The 24,976-nt window shown below is 43.9% G+C and overlaps 2 protein-coding genes across 2 annotated transcripts in view; one reads left to right on the forward strand and one right to left on the reverse strand.

Annotated features, from left to right (window-relative positions):
- The first annotated feature begins 4,207 nt into the window (after positions 1 to 4,207).
- Positions 4,208 to 23,737, forward strand: TECTB (tectorin beta). Its single transcript, XM_019646566.1, has 11 exons — positions 4,208 to 4,250; positions 4,410 to 4,572; positions 5,281 to 5,471; positions 7,212 to 7,354; positions 7,460 to 7,532; positions 13,132 to 13,235; positions 13,370 to 13,453; positions 17,456 to 17,618; positions 18,984 to 19,056; positions 20,140 to 20,172; positions 21,342 to 23,737. Exons 2-11 carry the CDS (start codon positions 4,497 to 4,499, stop codon positions 21,389 to 21,391), a joined length of 990 nt encoding a protein of 329 aa, XP_019502111.1. The 5' UTR covers positions 4,208 to 4,250; positions 4,410 to 4,496; the 3' UTR covers positions 21,392 to 23,737.
- Positions 19,066 to 24,976, reverse strand: part of LOC109384884 (guanylate cyclase 2G-like) — a 49,698-nt gene continuing 43,787 nt past the window's right edge. The window contains 1 exon segment of the mRNA XM_019646567.1: positions 19,066 to 21,469. The gene's annotated coding sequence lies outside the window, so the exon portion shown is untranslated.

Here is a 24,976-nt window from a genome sequence, read left to right on the forward strand (position 1 = left end):
TGCTTATTAGCTTGATTTTTAAAGTATCATCTGATCACTCAGTAAGAATTTACTGGTTTGTTTTATCATCATGATTAATCGCCCATATGATTTCTTAGCGATGAATGAAAATGTTGATTGGAATTTTGCAAATGACAACCTTTTGATGTCTGGGCCAGCGTTCACAAATCATACAAGACCTTCCGATAGAACAGGTGCCTTCTGTTGGCTGGCAATTTGCAAAAGAAAGATACAGGGGAGACAAGCTCCCCTTTCAGATGAGTCTGCCATAAAATTCTTTTTATTGAACTCTTGCTAGATCCTGGGATTGTGAAAATCTTCCCATCGGTTTTATTTGTGTTTTATGGAGAAATAACAACGTGTCTCAGGGGGAGATGTTGCTTTCGGATGCCTCCCAGTGGCACCCCTCTGACTCCATCTTCATCTGAGGATGAAGGGGAGGAGTGTTGGAAAGCAGAGTGGGGATGGGGTCAGGCAGTGGAATGGTGGGTAATTACCAGGAAAAAAATAGGAGCCTCTTACCTTTTATCAGGGCAAGTATCAAATACTGTTTGGCCCAAGTACATTTTGTCCCGTTCTGTTTCTTATGCAAATGCAACATCTAGAAACCAGCCTGCCACAAAAGTTGACTCCGCTTCCCAACTTTATTCAACTTGCCCTCGAAAGGAGTATCATGTACCTGATTGTTAGCTGGGTCCCCCCTCCAAGAAATTGTAGGCGAGATTTTATCATTATCAGGCTTCTCTAGAAATCAAAAGCACCTGCTCTTTGTTCAGGTGGGCTTCTAAAGAGAAAAATATTCCCATTAGAAAACACCCAGAGTTCATATGGGAACGCTATTGATATGCCCTTCCAGCCCGAGGATACCAACCTCAAACAAATAAACTTCCCGGCAACGACCCGTATTGAACATTTACAATGTGTCAGGCACTGTGCTAAGCAACTGAAATGTATTATTTCATTAGGTCCTTGCAACAGTTTAGGTGATAGGAAGCCTATTTTATAGATTTGTCAACTAAAGGCTTGGGAAGGTCAAGTTACTTGCTCAAAATCACACAATTGGAAATGTGACAAGGCCATGACCTCTTAATTCCAGAAGCTGTGCTTTTAGTTACATATGACATAATTTAGCACTGATGACAATAATGTATATTATCTAGCAGTGACCCACTCCTAATAGGCCCCCCCCTTGGGGTTTCCCAAACAGAACGAAGCATAAGATGAAAGTCTTCCCTGATGCTGTGCCCCTGTTGAAGAAAAGAAAGCATGTCTATGCAAGCCCATTTAGAGCAGGCCCCCCCTTATCCAGTTTCGCTTTCCATGGTTTCAGTTACCCATGGTCAACCACAGTCCAAAAATATTACATGGAAAATTCTGAAAATAAGCAGTTCCTAAGTTTTAAATTTTGTGTGTTTGTGAGTGGTGTGATGAAATCTTATGGCATCCCACTCTACCCCAACATGAACTTGAACCATCCATTTCTCCAGCATCTCCACACTGTATATGCTGCCCACCCCTTAGTCACTTAGCAGCCATCCAGGTATCAGATCTACTGTCACAGTATCACAGTGCTTCTATTCAAGTCAACTTTATTTTACTTAATAATGTCCCCAAAGAGCGAGAGTAGTGATGCTGGCAATTCGGGTATGCTAAGGAGAAGCCATAAAGTGCTTTCTTTAAGTGAAAGGGTATGAAAGTATAGGAAAAAACATAATATATACTGGATAGGGTTTGGTACTATGTGTGTTTGGGGGCATCCATTCAATGGGGGTCTAGGAACAAATCTCCTGTGGATAAGGGGGGACTACTGTATAGCTCACTTAATACTCTGAGTAGCACTATATCACAGACATTATCATATCCTTTAAGGAGAGGAGGAAATGAAAGCTCACAGAAGCTAAGTAACTGGCCCAAGAACACACCGCTAAGAAGTGGTAGAGCTGGGCTTTTGATCCCAGGCCCAACCGCTGTGTCTATCTGTCCAGTCTGGCCCTAAGCTGCTTCACAGCGTCTTGCAGAAGCCCATCAGACATTTCCACTGGAAGACAGGAAAGGACTAGAGGGATCATTCCTTATGCAGCTAGACTGTTTTGGGTCACTGAGGCTTGGTTTACTTGTTACTTCCTCTGTTAAGCATGTTGATTCTCCCTTTTTTCCTCTTCACCACCCCACATTCCCAGTACAGACTTCCATCGCTCTACACATCTCCTCACCCACCCACACAGTTCCTAGTTCCACTGACTTGCCTGTGTCTTCCCAGAACCTAGTCCAGTGCCTGGTATACTATAAGGGCTCAATAAATGCTTTTTTAAGGAAGGCACAGCTCTCAGTGGCCCATGTGAGGATCAAACCAGCAACCTTGGTGTTATCAGCACAACGCTCTAACCAACTGAGCTAACCAGTCACCCCCTCAATAAGTGTGTTTAAAAATGGAGGGAGGAAAAAGTTCAGAGTTAGTGCTAAGCCTCAGGAAAGAGAAACTCAGAGAACCCACACATACTCATGAGGTTCAAGTGCCGATTTCTGCTCAGGTAGCAATGCTTGTAATGAACTATGGAGACAAACATAAATGTGCTGATATTTCCAGGCCACACTAACCTCAACCCTAGTTTTTTAAAAAAATAATACATTCCCTCCTCCTCCCCTCTTCAGCCCATTTCATCTTAATCCATAAAATATATTAAGTGTGTGTGTGTATTATACAATACACATATGTCTCATGTTACATGACTCTATAATGGACACTTTGTGGTACTTTTCTTTGAGTAACAGAAAAATAATTCAGGGATGAATACATGTTGTTAAAATTTGTTAGTTGTCTGTTCAAGTAATCTATTTATTTATCTAGTACTTTACAGTTTACAAGAGCCTCACCATCATTGCTCTCTCGCCCTGAGAGGTAAGCCCGGGGCTACAGCCTCCATTTACAGAGAAGGAAACTGAGTCACAGAAATTTTTAATGGCTTGCCATATGGTTATTTCCGCAATCCTTAGACACCATCATGGTAAGACATACCATCAATTTAACCCTAGGTTTTGAGGAAGTATGCAAACTCTACCCTATTCTGTATGCATATTAAAAGACATACCCCAGTGTGCCTGAGACATTAAATTATGTGGGCTTAGAAGGAGGGATATGTGTCCATAAAACTAAGGACATGTGATAAGTAGCAAACAATTGACTTAACCCAGTATTCTAACTCTGAGTCATTGTGTATAGATAATTTAGTTTCTCAGTTACATTATAAAGCCCTATTAGGCTGGGCATTTTTCTACACTGTTTACACCTGTCTCTCCAAGGGCTTAATATACAATATTTCTCAGTGAGAAATGGTCCTGCTTCCTCTAAAAATAAAAATTAAAATAAACCCTGATTTTTTATTCTTAAATTTCTGGGTGCTAAAACATCCCCAGGTGATATATTTGGAAGCTTCCCAGAAGAGCATTTTATCTGTTGTTTTTCAGTGGGATCTTGTTTGGTGATTAAGGACTGAATCATAAGATGGTCTTTCCAAGTTCCTTCTTCCAGTGTCACCTCTCTGGGAAACTAACAAAACTTTAGAAGCCTAGAGCTCCGCAATGAAAAGTCATATTTCTTAATGTGTTCTAGAGAAACTTCAGGATGAAACTCTAGAAGTTCAGAGTTTACTAAAACATATTAGAAGGGGGAAAAAAAACCCTGACCATGTTTGCATCACACAAACAGCCTAGTTGTTGTGTATCAGGTGTAACACTGCTGAACTTGAGTCTTCTCAAGTTCAAAGTTTAGGTAGCCTACATAAAAAAAAATAAGAAAGCAAGAAATTAAGCAGAGAAAGCAAGATGTAAAGAAAGAAAATTCCCCCCCTAGAACAGCACAGAAATTAGCTTTCCTCCAATCAGAGTTATATTTTTGTACGAGGGTGGGGGGATAATCAATTTTTAATTCCGATCCTGGTTGAAGTGGTTAAAAAAAAAAAAGAGGAGTTTTTCCAACTCTGTGAAGTAAAAGAAATGAGACTCAAGTGGCCGTAACTGAGCTTCCCATCGGATTATTGTGCAAGGTCCCCTTTATTCCCCCTACAGGGGATAATGCGTGCTCATTGTGATTTATCTGGAGCCGGTTTCTTTTACACCCTCGGCCTATATAAAGTCGAGCTAGGACTGGGGCTGGAGATCTGGGCAGCATCTGGGAGGCAGCATCCGCAGTCTGGAGAGAATGAAACAACTGGGAACATGAGCAACCGGATGTGCCATTGACGCTCCCAGTGGTATGAGCCTCACTTTTTTGCTTCCCAGCACAGACCAGGAACCATTAGAAACTGGACAAAGCACATTATGGAAATCCCTTGGAAATTCCCCCCCAAGGCTGTGTGTGCTGCTTTGTTCCCACCCTTGATTTTAATTGCTCACTTGTGTTTCTCACCTAGAATGATCGAGGCTCAGGCCCTGTCGGGACGGTGATTGTTTGGCCAGCTTGGTTTGGCCACCTGGCAAAGACCAGGTTCTGAGAAGCAATGGTGATAAGGGCCTTTGTCCTGCTGGCCGTCTTTGTGGAAGCCTCTGCGAAATCATGCACTCCAAATAAAGCAGGTATGCCCTGTGCTAGTCCATTTCCCTGGAAAGGAAAGTTTTCTAAAGCTTCCCTTTGCAAAGAAAGCTCAGAGCTCTGTGCTTATATTGTTTATGAAAATGCAACAATGTAGCACTTTAGCCTCCCAGTGCCAATCCAACTTTTACCACGGGAATTAAATATGCATTGGAGAAATTTAAGACTTTTTTAAAATTAGAGAATGCTAGATAGATGGATAGCAATAAAAATCTCCACATTTGTTTCTATTTTCTATTTGACTATTGAATTTTATCTTGTGCCATGAATTACTATTTCACAGCACTGTGCATGAAATGGAGACAGTTTTTAAGTTATGTGCTTGTTTTCTATGAGATTTAAAAAAATTTTATACACGTATTTTATATATATATATATATATATATATATATATATATATATATATATATATAATCTAGCTTCACAGATCTATTCCTTAAAATAGATTAAGATTTAAAAGTAAACTGATTTCAAATACATATTAAGTATAGTGCAGATATTACACAGATGTAGCAAAAACTATAAAAGTGGAACTTCAATGACTGAGGTTGGGGGAAAACTTTTGTCACAGCTCATGAAGAATAGCGAGAAAAGTGTTTTGTATGCTTAGGTGTGGCTGGAACCCACTTTTGTTTATGTAGAGTAATATGATTACCGTATCGGATTTCCAACCATGTGTATCCTCTTTCCAGATGTCATTCTTGTGTTTTGTTATCCCAAAACCATCATCACCAAAATCCCCGAGTGTCCCTATGGATGGGAAGTGCATCAGCTGGCACTCGGGGGAGTGTGTTACAATGGGGTCCACGAAGGCGGTTACTACCAATTTGTAATCCCAGATTTGTCACCTAAAAACAAGTCCTATTGTGGAACCCAGTCTGAGGTAAGTCGCAGCTACACAATGAGGAGTTGCTAAGATGAGACAAGTGGGACCCAGAATAAGACATCTACTGTTTACCCTTCAATGGATTTAGAATTCACCAATTTCCTTTTAAGAGTCAATCCTGACTCTTATTTCCTGGGATGTTGGTGTTATTTAAACTCTTCTCTTCGCCTAGTTTAAGTGACTCTTTGAATTTGAATTTTATTCTCCTACTTTATTGCCAGAGCCAGCTAGATCGCCTTCGATGAGTAGAACAATGTACCTTTGCCACCTCTACCTTGCTTTGAGTTCTGAGCTTGTGCTCATGAGCTGCCATTCTTCTTGGGTTGGATGGATGAGACATCCTCTGCCCCAGACTTTGAAGTGGTGATAACACGATTCATAATTGGGTTTTGTGAAATACCCAGGAAAGGTGATCAGAATTAAAAGGAACCACAGACAACCTTTTGTGAATATCTTATACGGCAGAGGAGAAATCTGAGACCTCCCAATAAAGTCACTAGTTTGGGGCCGCAGAATCGGTAGGAACGGAGTCATGAAAGGAAGCATTTCCACTGCTGCCATCTAGCATCCCTACTGCCTTGACTACAGGAGCTTGTACAGCAATTGGGTCTCAGGAAATGGGATGAAAAAGCTCTCGAGGTCGCCTCCTATTCCTTAAGGCCCCACAAGGATTCAGTGATTAAATAGAAAGAGTCACAGGCATGATTAACAAAAACATCATGTCTTTGAGAATCCTAGTAAAGTGAAAGAGAAATTATCCATATGATCTCAGGTAGGTCACTTCTCAAGTGGAAGTTCAAGTTCCCTCCCGGCTCTAATATTCTGTGATTTTAGCATTCAGCAAGTCAGTAATAATGCTCATGTTTGGAAGGATAGAGCAAAGAACTAGACAGTAATGTTCTAGAAATGGGAGATTTCTAGAAATCACCCTACATGGGTGAAGGTATTCACATAAGATTACTTGGACAAAGGAAATGGGTAAAACATTGATGTTGGGAAATAAAGATTCCTGAGCCAGGTCTTTGGGGTCAGAAGCTGAGTGAGTATATGGATTTCTTTTAAGTGTACAACATTCAACTGAGATTCTTTTCTTTTTTAAAGATTTTTATTGGGGAATTGGGGGATGGGAACAGCACTGGGGAATTGGGGGAAGGGGAACAGACAAGTTGCTGTCCTTTTGTTCTTCAATCTAGTTGTGGAGGACGTTGCTTCACTGGCCCAAGTTGGCACCATCATTGCACTCTTCCCGGGTGAGGCAGATCAGTCACTGGCTTCTGGGCAGCAGCTGCTGGTCACTCACGCTGGCTGCTGGCTACACACGGTAGTCCATGGCAACCTACTGCAGCAGGGGCTACAGCCTACGCTGTCGCCAGCGACTCATGGCAGCCCAGCTCCAAGTTGAACTCTTGTTCAGCATCTTAGCTGTAGAGGGCAGTGTCACTGGCCTTCATATGTGGGATCTGAACCGGGGCCCTCTGGTGTCCCAAGCCAGCTCTTAACCAACGCGCCACTCGGCCGGCCCTCAACTGAGATTTTTTAAATGATCTTAGTTGAACAGACTCGAGGACACTTTACAAAAATGATCGGACAAAAAGAGTGGGTGCTACTCTCAATGGTAGACATCCATGTCTCCCCATGGGGCTTTTTTCCTGAGCCATCTTCAATCACTGTTCCCAGAATCCTCATTCTCATCATGGGAGTACAGAGCTACCCTAACTACCTTCTTCCTTTCTCCAGTACAAGCCCCCCATCTACCACTTCTACAGCCACATTGTTTCCAACGACAGCACGGTGATTGTCAAGAACCAGCCCGTGAACTACTCCTTCTCCTGCACCTACCACTCCACATACTTGGTGAACCAGGCTGCCTTTGACCAGAGGTAAGTTGCTCTGAGAGTGGAGGGCTGGCTGCCTTGTGTGTGTTCTGCAGTCCCTGTCAATCAGGCATGTTTCAGTCCTTATGCAAAATTCTCTCCCCTTTTCAGAGTGGCCACTGTTCACGTGAAGAACGGGAGCATGGGCACATTTGAAAGCCAATTGTCTCTCAACTTCTATACTGTAAGTGGTCTTCAGGTTCCCATTACCGCCCTGTGGACTTTCCAGGGGATGATGGGATGTGTCCTCAGGGTTTGCTCTTCCCTAAGCTCTATGCAGAACCCCATTCTTAAATTTAAGTTGAGACAGAAACTTTGGTCTTGCTTTAACCCTCTTTAAAAACTAAATGCAGCAGAAAGGCAGACTTATAGATGAGACATAGGAGCTGAAAAGTACCACAGAGAAAAAGCAAAAGATCGACCTCCCCATTTTATAGGTGAGAGAATTGAAGCAAGAGAAAGCCGGTGAGTTGCCAAAGGTCAACAGACAGTAAGACAGCCAATGTCTTAACTCTTTATCAAGATTAGTTTCCACTACAACCCACTCTAGAGACTTATATTAGAATCTAGCTCTTGTTCAAACATTTGCAGAGTAGTGAGCTTCCTAGCTGGGATGGGGCTAAGAAGAGAGGTTGAGGTTGGCCTCTGCTGCCTGGTTCTTTGGTCTCCAAAGCCCTTCATTTAATGGGCTTCCTTGTTGTCTAATTGGGACATGTTGCCTATGTGGACATCAAAGCTAAAGGCACGTTGTGGTCACTCTCAAAATAAAGTCTCCAGAGAAACTAAAAAATGCAATGGCCATTAGCCCAACTGGCCTCCTGTTTAGAAGGGGTGCTTAGTTTTCAAGCCTGTGGCTTCCACTGAGGAGGCACACACGTAGTGACAGTAGCCCAGCTGGCTAGAGGAAGACTCAGGCCAAAATAGAAACCTTTACATAGAACATTATAACTAGAAGATATCCTTAGAGGCCATCGTTTTCAATCCATTCATTTCACAAAGAAAACCACTATGGTACCTGGAATGCTACTGACTTTGAACTCTTTAAACTTGCTTTACTTGCTCCATGGAATCTATTAGCCACGCTGAACTCAGAAGGTGAGAGCTAGAAGGGACCGTAGAATAACCCAGTCCATTTTACAGATGAGGATCTGAAGCCCAGAAGGAGGAAGTGATCTGCCCCAGATCCCACAGGGAGTTCGGAGCCGTGCCCAGCCTGGGACACAAATCTCCTAACTGCTCTCGGAGGCAGACTTACTATGAAGGGAACGAAGCAGAAGTCTCATGACCCCTTACTTGCACAGGCCCCTTTCAAGGCCGTGTGTCTAATTTTGTATTCAAAATTTTTATTCTTTTAATTAAGGAGGGCTCTCCAAATTACACAAGCTTCAAGGTCCCACAAAACCTCGATCTGCCCCTGGCCACACACCACTAGTGGTTACGTTCTGAAAAAAAGGAATTCTCTATAACCCCTTGACCTGTAATCAGGAAGGTTAATACAGCGTGGACCACCAGGGGGCCGAAAGGATGGCAAACCACTGTAGTAATTGACAGAGGTGGTTCAGAGACAAAACACAGGCCTCACGCATTGACAACAGTCCCTGATGACAGGCTGTCTTTACTACAGCGTCCCTGTCCGGAAGTGCGTGATTGTTACTTTTAACCACGTACAATTATAGATATGAGCCTATGAAGATTTTATGACAGTTGGAAATGGAGAGGCACCAGGATTGTCAAAAATCGAGACCCACCATCAGCCATGTTGAGCTAAGTTTCAGACATAAATATCAAATTTTAGAACTGGAAGGAACCTGTTCTTTTTTAAGAGAAAAAAATAAATTAAGACGCATGTCCTCAGCATTACCCAGGCTTTATCCCCTGGGCTGGATAGATAGACTTCAAGGATGCCTCCTTGAACTGTTCTAGAAATAAGGCTAAGGTCTCCCTTGGGGTCCATCAAGACCCTTACAGAACAGACTCAGCAAAGAGGGGGCTCTGATGTTATGACAGAGACTTTTGTACTCATTAATATTCCCACCATGGGCTCAGTTTCCTATTCCTGACCCACGCGATTGGTAGTTTTCTTCTCCTCCCTTATTTCACTTTGAGAGCCTTCTTGTGTGTTTCTGAAGCAACAGCCACTCCCTGCATATATTTCCATCAAATTACCAGCGACTGAGCTGTGCCCTAGATTGCACAATGGAATCAATGCACTGCTAATTACTTAGGATTCCAAGAGCTCCAAATGTTAGGCTCCCAAACCACCATGCTTCCACTTTTCTCTCTCTACCTCCTTCGCCTCACTCCTGCCAATGGTCCATGGTTGGTATTCTTGTCGAAAAGTTATTTTGATTCCCAATCCCAAATAAAGGAAAGTAGTCAGCTTGCAGAAGTAGCCTAGCACTGTGGGAGGAAAATAGATCTTGACATCAGACCACGATTTTGAAGCCTGGTTCTGCCATTTATTTACTAGTTGTGTGACTCTGGGCAAGTTTTAACCACTCTGGGCCTCCACATACACATCTGTTAAATAGGGATAATAATAGTACTCATCCTGTACATTTGTTATGAGGGTTAAAAGAAATAATCCTCGTGAATCCCTTACCACAGCGCCTGGCACAAAGTAAGTGCCTGTGAAAGTAGCCATTCTCACTATTTTAGCCTTTGATCCATTTAAAGTGGAAACTCTGAGAGCTCCTAGCACTAGCACTGTTACCTTTCTAGGACTGAATACCAACGTCAGTATGAGATTAAGTTGACTTATATCCAATAAAAATCGTACTGACCATTTCTCTTAATTAGAAAGAGACAAATAGAACAGCTTAGGATGGAACAAATGCAAGCAACAGAGTCCAAAATATAGACTGGAATTCCAGTCAGAACAAATCTCAGAGGTGATCAACCATGACCTTCCACCAAAGTCTAAAACCCTCCTGCAAGACTGCTGAGGGGTGGACTCCCCACTTCCTCCAAGGACAGTGGCAATCTGGGCCTTCCCATTTGAGATCAGCATATGATTTCTGACATCCTGAACTCAGGCCCATTGGTCCTGGTTCTGTCTTCTGAAATAATGCTGTGTAATGACGCTGCTGACAGTCCTTCAACTATCTCAAGCCTGTCTTTCCCAAGTGAAACATCTCCCCACTGCTAGTCCATGCATCATCTTAGTCACACTCTTCTCTGAGTAGGATCCACTTAGTGCCCCTATTGTAACGCAATATTGTGCCCCTATTGAAATGTTATATTCTTGACTTTGTCAGACTAATGCAGGGTGTAGTGAGTCAAAGGTGACCTTCTAGGTTCTAGAAGATTCTAGGAACATGTTCTAGGATATTAGCTTTGGGTAGTTTTCCTTCACTGCTGTCTCACATTGAGCTTGTGAGCAGAAGCAACTCCCAGATCTTGCCCACACGAACTCTATTAAAGTAGATGTACCCATCCTTACTTGTGTCTCTAACTAGTTGTGACTCAATCTTTTGGTCAGGTGAAGGGCCTGGATTGCATGACTTTTCAAGGTGCCCTTCCACCCTGTTCAATCAATGTGTAGTTTATCTGGTGTTACTATGTTTCTAGGGATGCCAGAGCAAACTCTATAGATATTACAGGGTGAAGCTATCTGGAAATAGGTCCCTCATTTTCATGTTATAAAGAAAGTAGGGGGATATCATGCCGAGGATTGCCTTAGCGATAGGGTGTGAAGTGAAGAAGCTGACCATTAAAAGTGTCTTGCTTCAGAAATTGAATTAGCAGTGTAGATTCTGTTCTCCACTTTGAAACAGAATCAGGCAGGTTCCCCTGGGAGCAGAGGCATTATTCCACTATGACAGTATTCTGCTGGCTGGCCCCTGGGAGATGGAGCTAGGAGAAGCACCAGTTGTGAGGTGGGGGACTACAGTACGGTCCCCGGGTTAGGTCCCACATTTGGAAATGGTCTCCTAAAATAGGACAAATCTCAGAAAATAACAAGGAACATTAAAAACCACTGTAAATCTGTGACTTCAAACGGCTGGTAAGTCACTTGTCATTAAGTACATTCTTGTTTAATTACTGCAACCATTTAAATGGGGCAAGGGGGCTGACACGTGGGAAGGAAACATTTGACTTCTAGGTCACAGTCCAGGAACCTTGGCCAGACTTGCAATCAGTAAAATAATGTGACAGTCACTAGAAGATGATTCTGGGCCCTCTGGGCAAATTCCCTGAATTTGACCTTTAGGGGGTCAAAGTCCATTTTAACTAGATATCTTTACTGCCAGTGTTTACCTATTGCAGCTCTGCAAATCTCCAAGTCCATGAACCTCAAACTTCTAACTAGTATTATGGTTTCAGCTTTATGCTTTTATTACATAAAAATCACCATCATAAAAAGATTTCTACAAGGCCGGTGGCGGCAAAGGTTATTCCCTTTTTGCTGATGGCAAAACTGAGGCCCAAAAGGCTGATTGTGCATCCCACATTAGTGATGGGAGCTAGGATTAGCCCAGGAGCCCTTTCCTTCCATCATGAGTTTTTGTCTCTGGAGGCTAAACTGGGAGAGTAGTTAAAGGTCGTGGCTCGAGTTAAATGAACCCAAGACACAAAGGATGGAGAAATCAGCATCCATCAGGTAAGTCAACAGTAAACACAGCTATTATTCCTAATCACTCATCCAGAACTGCCTGATGAAGATGACAGTTGAGGGTGACACATGCCAGGCCATGGACCAAAGGCTCTGCTTCTGTGCTCTAGTCATGCCATGGCTCCCTATTGCATTTAGAGTTGAAACCAGCCTTCTGGGTCTATCTCCATAGCCTCTCTAACTTCATCTCCTGCTCCCCCCACCCCCACTCACTTCCTACCTTCCCCCCATGTTCCCCTTTTACTCAGTCATACGCCAGCACTGGCCTCCTTACTGTCCTGCCGGCCACTCTCTGACCCTCTCACCCCAGGGCCTTTGCCTTGGCTGAAGCACCCTTCCTGGGACACCCTCGTGCACTACAGAAGTGTTTCTCAGTGTCAGAACTTAACCTGGAAGCACAGGCTTCGTCCCCTCCCTGAAGTCTTGGTTCAGATGTCACGTCCTCAATGAGTCCTCCCCAACTATTCTATTTACAACTGCAGTTTATGCCCCCTTGGACTCCCAATCCACCTTCCCCTGCTCTAATGTTCTGTAGTGTTTCTATATAATGTACTATAGTCGATTCCAGCACATTGTAGTGTTTACTTTTTTATTGTCTATGTTCTGTCTCCCCTGCCAGAATGTTGGGGGGTTGGAGACAGAACTCTTTGCTTTGTTGCCCAGTAATCTCAACAGACAGAACCTCCTGATAGAGAGATGAGCCCAATAGAGAGAGCAGTCCCTGACACACAGTCGGTGATCAGTGAGTTGTCAGCTGTACTGGGAATTGGGTCAGAAACGTCCCCACCCAGGCTGGAATCTGCTCAGGCAAACAGTAGAGGAGTACGTACAAAAAGCGCGGTTGTATGTGTTTGGTTCCCATGCCCTTGGGTAAAGCACATTCCTGGACTTCACCCTGGCTCCATCAGCCAGGTCTTCCTGTGCTTTGGCACAGATGAGACATCTAGTGCGTGTCTCACTGTGACCAGCAAATCCACCTGTGACGTCCTCATCCCTTCCAAGGTGGTACCAGCTTTGCTGGTCCTGGAGGTTTCTCACTATGACCTCATGTGGCTGTGCCCTTTGGGTTAATTCCTGCCCACACCCCCACCCCAATTCATCTGCTCCTGTGGGACCCAACTGCTCAGTCTGAGAGGTCGTAATGCCTAGTGTCCATTTCCTTCCAAAGAATGCCAAGTTCTCCATTAAGAAAGAAGCCCCTTTTGTCCTGGAGACATCCGAAATCGGTTCAGATCTGTTTGCAGGAGTAGAAGCCAAAGGGTTAAGCGTTAGGTAAGTACATTTCCTCCATGTTTATGTTTTTTAATACAAAGACAAAAAGACTAGCTGAGAGACTATTTAATCATCAGATGTTTCCAGGCATACGACTCTCTGGCTTAGAGTAGTGTGTTTTGTTTCATTTCCAGGTTTAAAGTGGTTTTGAACAGTTGTTGGGCCACGCCATCAGCGGATTTCATGTATCCCTTACAGTGGCAGCTGATCAACAAGGGGTAGGTACTGCCCTTCGGAGCACAGGTGGAGCCAAGTAAATCCAGGGTTACTCTGGCTTGGGGTAGATTGGGAGGAAGAGGCGGGACCTCCTGGGGTCACATCCGTGATGTCCTCTATGCTGCTAGGCCAAGTACTGATACTAGCAAACATTGATATAGTGTTTCCTGGTACCAGGTACTGTTCTGAGAACTTTATCATATATTAACTCATTTGCCTTACAACAAGTAGGTATTTTTACTGTCATTCCCATTTCCCAGATAAGGAAACTGAGGCTCAGGAGGGGTTAAGTATGTCACATAATTTGTGTACGTGTGTCTATGGGGAGTGGGTTCAAATCCAATTAGTCTGACCCCAGAACTCTGAGGGGACTCCATTAGATAATCCATGTACAAAGCTTAGCATGGAGTACCCAGTTAGTATCCAATCGATTTAAATGACCTCATTGTTTTTATTACTGATTCAGACAATGTAGAGCCCTTACAATTTTTGAGTAGAGGACTGAAGAATTGGAATTGCACAATAGAAAGGTGATTCTGGAAGTCATACAAAGTTTGGACAATTAAGTTCGCAAACTTCCCACCGTGTAAACGCACAGTGGAAATTTCGCAAACTTACTCATCCAACCTCGTACATAGGATGGCTCAGAAACAGTACATGGGAGGGGAAAAGAGCAGATCAGAGGCTGTGGCAGCTATCAAACTGAACGTGGTAATACCTGAACTGAGGGGTAGCCAAGTAAATGAATAGGCCATCCAAGGGAGGGAGAAATGATTTTTAAAAAGCAACTTATTAGGTACGAAATGGAGGCAAGGACAGGGCAAAAAGTCTAAGAAATATGTGATGAAGATGGCTTTGCATTGTTAAGTCTGTGGACTATGAAGGTGAGGAATTGTTTGTTGTTGGCTGCTGGGGCTTCCTGGAGAAGGGACTTTGGATTCTCCTTGAGCTCAGGAATAACATGTTGAGCTCTTGAGGTTGCAACTGTCCAGAAACATTTAGAATTATAACTTTGGAAAAGAGGCGAGGTGGAGCTAGGCTAAGATGCGGGCATCGTCTACACCATGAACAGTAAACACAGAAGAGGCCATTCCCCAAAACAAAGCAGACCAGCGTACCTTTGTTATCGCCGGAACCCATCAGGGCTTAAGTAACATGGGGGCAGGGGACAAAAATGATAAGATAACAAAAGGTTGAGCCACTTTGGACCTTCAATTCTTTATTTTTATTTAACAAACACTTGTAAAGCACTTAAAACATACCAGACATTGCTCTAGGTAGGTGCTTTACAAATATTAATTTACTAGACCCCCAAAAGTAGGTAGTATAATCATCTTTATTTTATAGATGAGAAAACCGAGACACAGGCAGGTTCCAAAACTTGCCCAAAGTCTAGAGCTAGTCAGGGGGCTGATGATTTGGGTTCAGACTCAGGTGGCGTGATCTCCTGAGTCGCATGGGTAGGACAGGCCTGCAGGGCCACATCTGAGCAACCCAGCAAAGCTTCCCGCAGAGATGGGAGTTTAGTTTGGGTGTTTATTTCACATCTGTCATCAAGTGACTCGTTTCGGTTCTGTTGATGATGACACAATCAAACGACTTCAGGGAGATACTGAAATAAATCATTGACGTGTAATTACCTTCAGGCATGGCACTCTCTCTCAGACAATGGCCACGTGGTGGGGAAAGGCTTTTGCCACACCCTGGCCTCTCCTCCCTGCAGGTAATTCTGGTGCCATTGCTTTTATCTGACAGATGTGTATTTTAATATGGCAGAAAAAAGGATAGCTTGTGGTTTTCGGGCAGTCTATACACATGTCCCTCCCACTCGAGGACACACAGGCATTACCGAGGGTGCCTGTTACACAGGCAGGCACACTGTAAGCCTGCCACACCGGGAGGTCCCTGGGCGAACCCTGGGAGCCTGCACTGAAGCATAGCCATATGGAAGAGGTCCCGGTCTATTTCCATATTCTGCCTAGTCGAGACACTTGACGTTGGAGCTACATACACAAAGACCAGTGCCAACGGGGAGAATGAGGAGGTCCGCTCCCACAACTTCCCACGTGCTTTTGGCTCACACTGGGCCCTTTGGGAGGAAAACCTAGTTTTCAAGAGTGCCTGGAGAGATCAGAGTAAACACATTATCAGGAAGTGTGCTCCTATGTGGGGAAGGAGACTCCTGGGGCGGTCACATGAAAGCCTCGCTGTAGGTGTTCCATCATCCAGAGATATCTGTCACAGAGGGGCAGGTGCCACAGTGGCACCGAGAGGCAGCTATTGCAAGGCCTCTAGTCCTGCCCATGGCTTGCCTCCTCCCTGCCCCCGACAAAGCTCTTCTTACAGTGTTTTCCACTGGCTGACATGATGCCTTTGGGCACTCCAGCTGCAAGGAGCTATTTTAAGGACTCACGTCTTGGTTTCATACAAGAATCTCGGGTTTATTGACCAAATGATCCTCCAAGAGTCTTATTTCACAGCTTGGAAGATGCCCCTAACTCTGTCACTGCTCAGAGGTCACCATACACAGAGGCCATCTTCTGACCGCTGGTCCCCATCTAAGGCGCAACGTTCACTCCTCATTGTACCCACTAACTCTCCAAGTTAATTCCTTCCACCCTATCTCTAATTTGCCCCCTAATGTCTGGTTCTGATGGAATGGGGTGGGGGAGGGCACATCATGAAGGTTCCCTGGTGGGTGGAGTTGGATGGACAATAGAGTCACAGACACACTCCAGGAGGTGCATGAACTGTAGGACACTGTGGCATGTCCACTAGTCTTGAGCTTTTGAACCCACAGACCTTTCCCACAGATGACAGAGTCTGGTGCTCCTGTCACCTGCAGACAACAAACTCCCACACTTGTGTGGGCCTCGCTGCACATGCCCAAGAACAATTGTATCTGCTCCCAACACCTGGTTGAATGAATGGCACTTAACATAGGGAATCAGTGTGGCAAATGGCACTTACGTAGGGAATCAGTGTGGTAAATGAAAAAGTACTTTGCTTAAACCAGGATTTCTCAATCTCAGCAACATTGACATTTTGGGCTGGATCATTCTTTGTTGGGGTTGGGGCAGGGGGATTGTCCTGTGCCTTGTGCAATGTTGTGCATCCCTGGCCTCTACTCACTAGATGCCAGTAACACCTTCCCCCAAGTCATGCCAACCCCAATTGCCAAGTGTCCTCTGGGGGGCAAATGGCCCCCAAGTGAGAACAAATGGCTTCAACAGATGCCTCTCTGTGTCATTATTTTTTCTTTTACAGCAACTGCTACATTTGGGACTTTGAAACTTCCCAAATATTATGTTATCATTATAGAGAATTTAGGAAATACGTAAAAAAGAAAAAAAAAACACCTGTCCATAATTCTACCACTCCATAATAGCCAGTGTTAACATCTGGATGGTATCCTTCCATTTTTTTCTGTGCTTATATTAAAACTATGCTCACATTTTTACAAAGGAAATTATGTAAAATAATAGATATGGCATTTAAGTAGTATAATGTAAATTCAAATTCCCGGAGGCACAACCTTAAAACACACACAGAGAAATGTGCTGGGTGTGACTTGGACTTAGGTGGCTGTGGCAGCACTTTGGGAAATGCTGTCCGCAGCACTGTTGTCTTTGTCTTGTACACATGCTGGGAGTCTGTACATATCCCAGTCCTCCGGGGGGTTTTATCTCTGGGATGTCACTTTTTTGGGACCGAGGTGTGGTGATGTCCCAGGTGTATGGCTTCTCAGAAGTCACGTCCCCACTCCCTGCTCTAGCCTGACTGTAGAATGGGGACAAGCACACTGGTCCAGTAGCCCCTGCCATTGGCCCCATAGTCCTTAGGGTAAGTTAGATGTTACCAGTCAGAGCGCTTCGGAAGGAGAGTGTGCTGTACAAAAACCCAGGGGCGTGTTGTCGCTGCACTGAACTCGCCTCAGGAGTCTTCACTGTCGTCCACGAGGTAACCTTTTCTCTTCCCCCCTCCCCCCACCCCCTGCGCTCCAGCTGCCCCACGGATGACACAATCCTCGTGCATGAGAACGGGAAAGATCACAGGGCGACCTTCCAATTCAATGCTTTCCGGTTCCAGAACATCCCCAAACTCTCCAAGGTTTGGTTACACTGTGAGACGTTCATCTGTGACAGCGAGAAGCTCTTCTGCCCCGTGGTGAGCCACCTCGCTCCAGAACGAGAATGTTACCCGAGGTGGGGGGTGGGGCGGTGGGAGGTATTTGAGAAGCTGTATTTTTAGCTGGGAAACTGTAACCAGACCAGAGTAGGTGTGTGCTGAGGACACGCTGGAGGAAAGAACACTGGGTGTGGGGCAGACAGGGCTCAGTATGTCAACCAACAAGCTCCACAGTCTGGCACGTAAGCTCCAGAATCCCTTAAGCTCTGGAGTCTGGTTTTCTCATCTTTAAAGATAGAGTGGTGAGATGCAATGGTAGCCCTTCCTTTTTCAGAGAGCAGTGGTAGGTAAAAATGAAAGTGATAACGGATGTGGAAATGTTTTTAAAAAGTTAAAAGCACAAGGGAAATTAAAAATCAACAGGACTTGGATGGAAGTCAAGAGGTGGGTATTTTTAGCTCTTAACTGGCCAGTTTCCCCTGTGCATACCCCACCTAGAAGTTGCTGCAGCTTCAATCTACATGGGTAGCAAATTCAGGTCGGGGACAGTTTTTCCTTGCGACCAGGTGTGAAACTGGCCCTTCGAGCAGTGGTTCCAAAGTGTGGTCCATGGCAGCTTCAGTATCACATGGGAGCTTGTTAGGGATGCAAATACTCAGGCTCCCCAGGCCACCTGATTCAGAAAGTCTGCATGGGCCCCGCAATCTGTGCTTTCACAAGCCCTTTAGGTGATGCTGGGGCACGCTCAAGTTTGACAACCACTGCCTTAGAGACCTAAAAGTGTTAAATCCTAAATTGCTACCTCCCCCAGTCTATTTGGACTAGAGAGCCGGGTGAGGAGGGACGCAGTGTTTCTGAAGAGGATGCCTGCTCACATCGCCTATAGTAACCAACATATACGATTATCATCTCTAGTTTATCTGGCCAGAAAATGGTCACTCATGAGCACAAGCCATGAGAGAAAGAGAAGGGAGAAGAGAGGCATTTCATAGTTGATGAAAGGGTAATTATCAGCAGGACATTAAAAAAAGAAAATGAACCAGAACACATTTTGCAAGTGTCCACTTCTCAAATCTCTGTGATGAGAGTAACCGTACGTAAAAGCTTTACTTCTCACCAAAAAAAAAGGTCAACTCCCCCCACACCCAATGACCTCTTCCAGCAGGATCTCTTCCATTGTGAGGAGTTAACAAAGTAAACCTTTCTCAAGTTAAAGAAGGAAAGAAAAATGTCTCTCTGGGTTAGTCAAAGAAATGAGGTAATTAATATCTGTTAGCGGGGGAATTTTGACTCAAGCTTGTGACTTTTTTTTTTTTTAATCATTTGTCTTTCTCTCTTTTCTCACCTGTGTTCATTTCTCATTTTCTCCTCCCACCCTCCTCTCTGCTTTTCCTGAGTCTTCAGACTTGTGACAAACGGAAGCGCCTCCTCCGGGACCAGACAGGGGGCGTCCTAGTCGTGGAGCTGTCCCTCCGGAGTAAGCGTCTCTGTTTTCCAAATGGTTGTGTTCACGCTGGGCTGCGTCCACAGGCACAGCCGGTTGGAGCATTTTCACTGAATTGCCAAACCAGTTGTGCCTGTAGACACAACCTTCACCTGCAACTCGAGTCTTCTTAACTGGGGGCTGGGTAGCTTATGCCAAACCCCGAAGAGCTCTACCTACGACCTAAATTCCAATGCCGCCAAGGAATTACAGCATGCTGTGTTTCCAGATCAAGCATGCCATCCATAATAATAATAATAGATACAGAAACGTACTGGGAAGAGCCAGTGCAAGCCAACAAATCATTATTGAGTAGCGAGAGGTGTGCCTGGTCTGGGCTGGGTCCTGGGCTTTCAGAAATAAAGGAGCCCCACATGGGCTTTGTCCTCAAGAATTTATCATCTAGCAAAGTGAGAGGTGTTAAGTGCTAAGGGAAAGGGGGATACTGTCGATGGTGGAGGGAGAGGGTGGAGGGTGCTATGGGAGTATATGACAAGGGATTTGCCCTAGTCTAGGACTTAGGGAAGACCTCTGTAGGTTACCAAACCTCGGCTGGAGGTGTGGGGGTGGTAACCCAGGCTGCCACCAGATTTTGTATGGCCTGCAAGCTAAGAACAATTTTTACCTTTTTATGTGTTTGGAAAAATAACCCCACAAAAGAACAATGTTTCATGACATAAAAATAATATGAAATTCAAATTTCAGTGTCTATAAAGAAACTGTATTGAAACTCAGCCAGACGCGTCCATCTACGTGTTGTTTCCAGCTGCTTTCAAGCTACATTGGCAGCATCAAGTAGTTACAGTACAGACCACATGGCCCACAAAGCTGAAAATATTTACTCTCCAGCCCTTTGCAGCAAGTTTACCAGCCCCTGCCTTAGCGAGCCAAGGAGATAATGGTGTGAGACGAAGCCTCTGTAAAGCCTCCTACAAACTTTGTTCTCAAGGCAATGGAGAGCCTTCTGGTTTCATCCAGGGGGAATACAGTCAGATTTGGGCTTTAGAAACAGCTAGGAGACGTCTCCTTCCATGATCTTTTCTTAAACCTTTGGTATTCTCTCTTTACTCACTACAGGCAGGGGATTCTCGAGTCTCTATAACTTCTCAGGTAAGGAAAAAAAGGCACCTCTGGGAAATACCATGGGGCGATGCTTTTAACAGGCAGATGTGTGTTTTAAAAGAAGCGTACCTTTGGCTCCAGCAAAGCCTTTAAGAATTGAAAATTACTCTTTAAAGCACACCTGAGTGGGGCAGAGGGCGATGGAGGTAGAGAAGTCTCTCTCCAGCCAGCCCCTGAGCTCTGAGGGGAGGGTGGGGTGGGGGTAAATTGGATGAAGCAGAACTGGGTCCCGCAAGTCTTGACAAACACATCACTAGGTGGCTTCGCTTTATTCCTGCATTTACAGAATGTGACTTTCAATGATCTGTTCATTCAACAAATAGTTGAGTCTCTGCTGTGACTCTGCCCCCCACTAACTGAGTGACCTTGGGCAATGACCTCACCTGTCATTCCCCAGTTTCCTCTATGAAATTGGGCTAATAATTGCCCCTATCACACATGGCTGTTGTTTGGATTAAATATTATAGCTAAGGGCACCAAACAATACCCAGAACACAGCAAACATCCATTAAGGATCAGCGAGAATTACTGACTCTGTATCAGGTGCTATTCGAGGCAGTAGAGCCATTGCAGTGAGAGGCAGGCAAGGTCCCTGCCCTTCCTAATACTTGTGAAGGGCTGGGGTCGGGGAAGGAGAGAAATGATTTAGGTAGCAGCCAGGAAAGCCTCTCAAAGGAAGAAACATTTCAGTTAAGACCGAAGATCTCACCTGAATGATGAGATGGAGGCAACTTTGCAAGGACATGGGATGGGGTAAGACAGTTCTATTGGCTAATAAATTCACAGGTGTAGACTTTGCTCTTGCAGTTAGCGGAAACCATGTAAACCAACTTTTTAAGACTCCAATTCAATCCCAGATTCTAATTTTTTAAAGGCAGTTCTACAGCTAAAGCCTTACAGTGGAATGAAGGTACCACCACTATATTATCGAAGTTCAGATTCCCATCTGCCAGAGGTCCATATCCTAGGTTTATCTGTTAGGGTCTGATAAAAGTCAGCTATGAAAACCCCAAGGGATGAACAAAACTGACTTTGCATAAAAATGTGTAGAATTTATGAAAAGGTACGCAACACCTCAAGGTTGACTCTTTTGTTGAGCTGTCCTTGTTCCTCGTAGAGCTGTTTCTGAGTGTGCTGTCTCCTTTCCTGTTTCACAGACATTCTCTACCACCTCATCGTGATGCTGGGGATTTGGGCCGTGTTATAGGAGCTAGCCGGGCAGGCAGCTGCAGCTCCTCCATCCGAGACCATCTCCTTTGTCGATGACAAACTCACACTCGGTGTGCTGCCAAAAGAAACAAACAGAAGACCTTGTTGTTGGGGAACAGACACTAGTGCTTTGCCAAATATGTGTTCCAATGATTTTTTTGAATTTCAGTGATTGTTTTTCTTGGGTGCCCCACTTCCCCTTGTCACTTCCTGTGGCTCTTAGATCCTGCAGTCCCTCCCTGCGGCTGTTGGAGGAGTCTTCTTTCTCCAAACTCAAGGCAGGGCTGCGCTGGACTCCTTTGAAAGCTCTTCTAATTTTAAAAGACTAGCACACCCAACCAAGTGCAGCTGAGCATTTTGAGGAGAATGTAGGGCATAACCACGAAGCCAGTGCTAAATACAGAATGCACAGGAATAGCCGACTCTGCCGAAGGGACGTTTGTCACTGGTGCCATGCAATTCTCATCTGAGGACCACAGCTGAGGCACCAGGCAGGGGTTCCAACCTTTCCAACAATGATGTGGGAATCAGTGTGGAATATAATAGTTTTGCTCAAATCTGAGTCCTAGAAAGGAAAACAGGGCTAACCCAATTTATGTTATTATAGGGTTTCTTAAATACGTATAAACATTACATAGGTATAAACTCCTTATTTTATTGTTCATACATAGTTCTAAAATCAAAAGAAAATTACAAATTAAATAGGAATGAAGTGCAAAAGGAATAAAACTCACATTGACATTAATTTAACATCATTATATAGCTTTGCCTAAATGAAACTGCTGCTTGCAACATGGCTGCAGAGTGACTGCCATGACAGGTCCTCGGAAGCCTGTCAACCCCATTCTATCATAGGCCTGGCAATGCCCAATGCTCTCACTAGTTTTTTCTATTTGCTCCACTAAGAAATATTCATTTGTACAAATGGTCTGCTTTCATTTAGCCTTTACTTCGACATTCAAAACCATATCTGTTTTTGTCCTTGTGAACTTATGATCATTAGAGCAGAACCAACAAGAAATCAGAAACACAATTGTAAAATATGGCCAGTGAAATCACGTGGTGCCACACCCTAATAACACTGCCGCCCCAGTGACCCAGACTACGTTGATGTTAGCAACGTACATGGTCAACTAAACAGAAACTGAATAAACCAATCCTGGTCGAAAATTGACAGATCCCTGAGAATGCACCGTGGACTCCAGTTTGAGAGTAGGCGCTGGAGTGAGATGGGAAAAGCCAGAGCTTTGAGTTCCTTTCTCAGTCTTGTACAGTCCTACGTAGTGGGCTTATAATTTGAAAACACATCAGTTTGTATTTCTGTGTTTTATGTATTTGAGAAGTTTTGAGATCTGTAGCTTGATGGTTCTTTTTACAAGTGTGTTAAGAAACTCAGATATGTTCTCAAATGTCTGGAGGCCTGAAGTGCATGTTTGCTTAGCAATAGGCTAGATTAAAAGGACTCAATGTACTCTGAACTGGTCTCGAAGTTGGTCTCCAATAGGTTTGGCATCTCTTCTTCCTGTAAATTTAGAATTTTTGTAGTCAGGAAAGACAGAAGACATTTGACTGGTTCTAGTTAAAAACTCTTAAATAGTATACTCGTAGCCATAATCAAAACCCCTGGCTGTCAGAGTAGTCTTGCTTTAGTTTATCATAATGTTTAATGATCTTGTATCTCTACCTGGTGCTATGGAATAAATAAAATGCCTTATAATAAATACGCGATGACTAAGCTTACAGTGTTAATATATCATGTTGACTAGGCAATTCCTCAACCCTCCCAATGGCTTTGACAACTAGAGCTTCATACGAGTAGACTCCCATGTATACCACAAACAGTCCACCATTCTATCCTATATTTACAATTCAAAAATTCCAGGATTGGGTTTCTGATGCAAGGAGGTAAGGCCATTTCATATGATTAACATTTGGGGGGGGGGTCTTTTTGGTCCTCCCTGTCTCTAAAGCCCTAATGTCTACCATCAGCAACTGGATGTGTTTTGACTTCAAGTCGACTAACAGCCCCATGATGTGCGGTTGCCCTTCATGTCTCCTCTGTTAAGGAGCTCAGAGAAAGCGCTCTCAAAACAGTCTCTCCTGCAAATTCCCATGAGTGCTAAACACAAAAGAGACATTTAGAGAAGGAGAAAAGAGTACATTCTCCCTTAGGTATCCTTGGTGGACATAGAAAAATCACTGGATATAGATATTAGGTAAATGTTCCTATCAAAATTCTTGGTTATCATCCCTAAAGACTCTCTCAAACCTTGAGTAGTATAAAAATATGTACATTATGTATATATACGTATATTTAGACATGCATATATTCATACACATATATACACTGAGTATACACATCACATAAATGTCAATTGATTGATTGACAGATGAGATAGAGAAGAGATAGAGATAGAGACAGAAATAGAAATACAGACACAGATGCAGGTACAGATAGACAGGTTGGGTGTGTACTCAGTATATATGTATGTGTATATATGCATGCATGTATGTATATATACATACATGTGTGTGCATGTGATGTGTGTGAGTGTGCGCATATGCATAGATATATTTTATGTGTATTTGTATGTCTGGATGACAAATGTTTATGTTAAATGTTCAATGAAAAGGGCAGAAGTAGCAAAGTTTTTATTATATGAAGATAACTTATTTAAGCATGTGGACTAGAGTTGGCAGGAAATACACACACACACACACACACACACACACACACACACAGTCCACATAATTACAAATTGAGATAATAATAGACGGTTGCTATATCCCATCCCATTCCTACATCTGTGTATCATTTTCTAGTGCTCTTTTAATGTAATGATATTTGATTGTTACTTCTACACTTTTGGACATACCTCTATTAGTCCTTAATATATTACATTACTACTATGTATGCCTCCCCTCTCCAGCTAAAGATCAGACAAAGTTTCACATTCTCTTGTCTCCCCCAATGTGGTATCTGGCACAGAGTAAATGCTCAATAAATGCTCCTTGAATTAATGAAATGTTCATATGGATGGATGGATGGATAGATGGACGGATGGATAGATGGGTGGATGGATGGATGGGGACTGGCCCATTTCCCTAAAAGACCTCATAGCAGAGGCTGCCTTATTCCCTTTCACAGTGGAGTAAAGTGTGTGGGATCCAGAATCCCTGATTCCAAACACGGGAAGAAGTTCTGAGGCACGAGAAGATCAATTTTGGCCCATTGTCCCCATGCTGGGGTAACAGGGGAAGCTCCCCTGTCTTCTTCATATAAATGCTTTCTGCCTTCCCTCGTCTAAGTGTCAGCCAGAAGCTTTCAATCCTTGATGCTTTGGAGAGGAGCAGAGACTACCACAATGAAAATGGAATCACGTTATTTAAAAAAGGGTCTGTGCAGGTCCTAGAGTTCAGTCGCCCACCTCTGGGCAGATGACAAGTTCTGCTGACGGAAACACTCAGGAGTTCGGTAGAGACTCTAAAGCACTTCCCTTGGGTCCTATTTAGCATCCCTTTTTCTGAAGAAAGGCAAAATTTCCACCAAACCTTTTGTAAAATGTGGTATTAACGGCTCTCG

Source organism: Hipposideros armiger, unplaced genomic scaffold (genome assembly GCF_001890085.2).
Source record: "Hipposideros armiger isolate ML-2016 unplaced genomic scaffold, ASM189008v1 scaffold_105, whole genome shotgun sequence".
Classification (NCBI taxonomy): domain Eukaryota; kingdom Metazoa; phylum Chordata; class Mammalia; order Chiroptera; family Hipposideridae; genus Hipposideros; species Hipposideros armiger.

Coding starts and splice junctions, on each gene's coding strand:
- TECTB (XM_019646566.1), top strand. CDS start 4,497: ATGGTGATAAGGGCCTTTGTCCTGCTGGCCGTCTTTGTGGAAGCCTCT. Junction 13,454..17,455: donor TGGCAGCTGATCAACAAGGG/GTAGGTACTGCC, acceptor CCTGCGCTCCAG/CTGCCCCACGGATGACACAA. Junction 20,173..21,341: donor GAGTCTCTATAACTTCTCAG/GTAAGGAAAAAA, acceptor CCTGTTTCACAG/ACATTCTCTACCACCTCATC.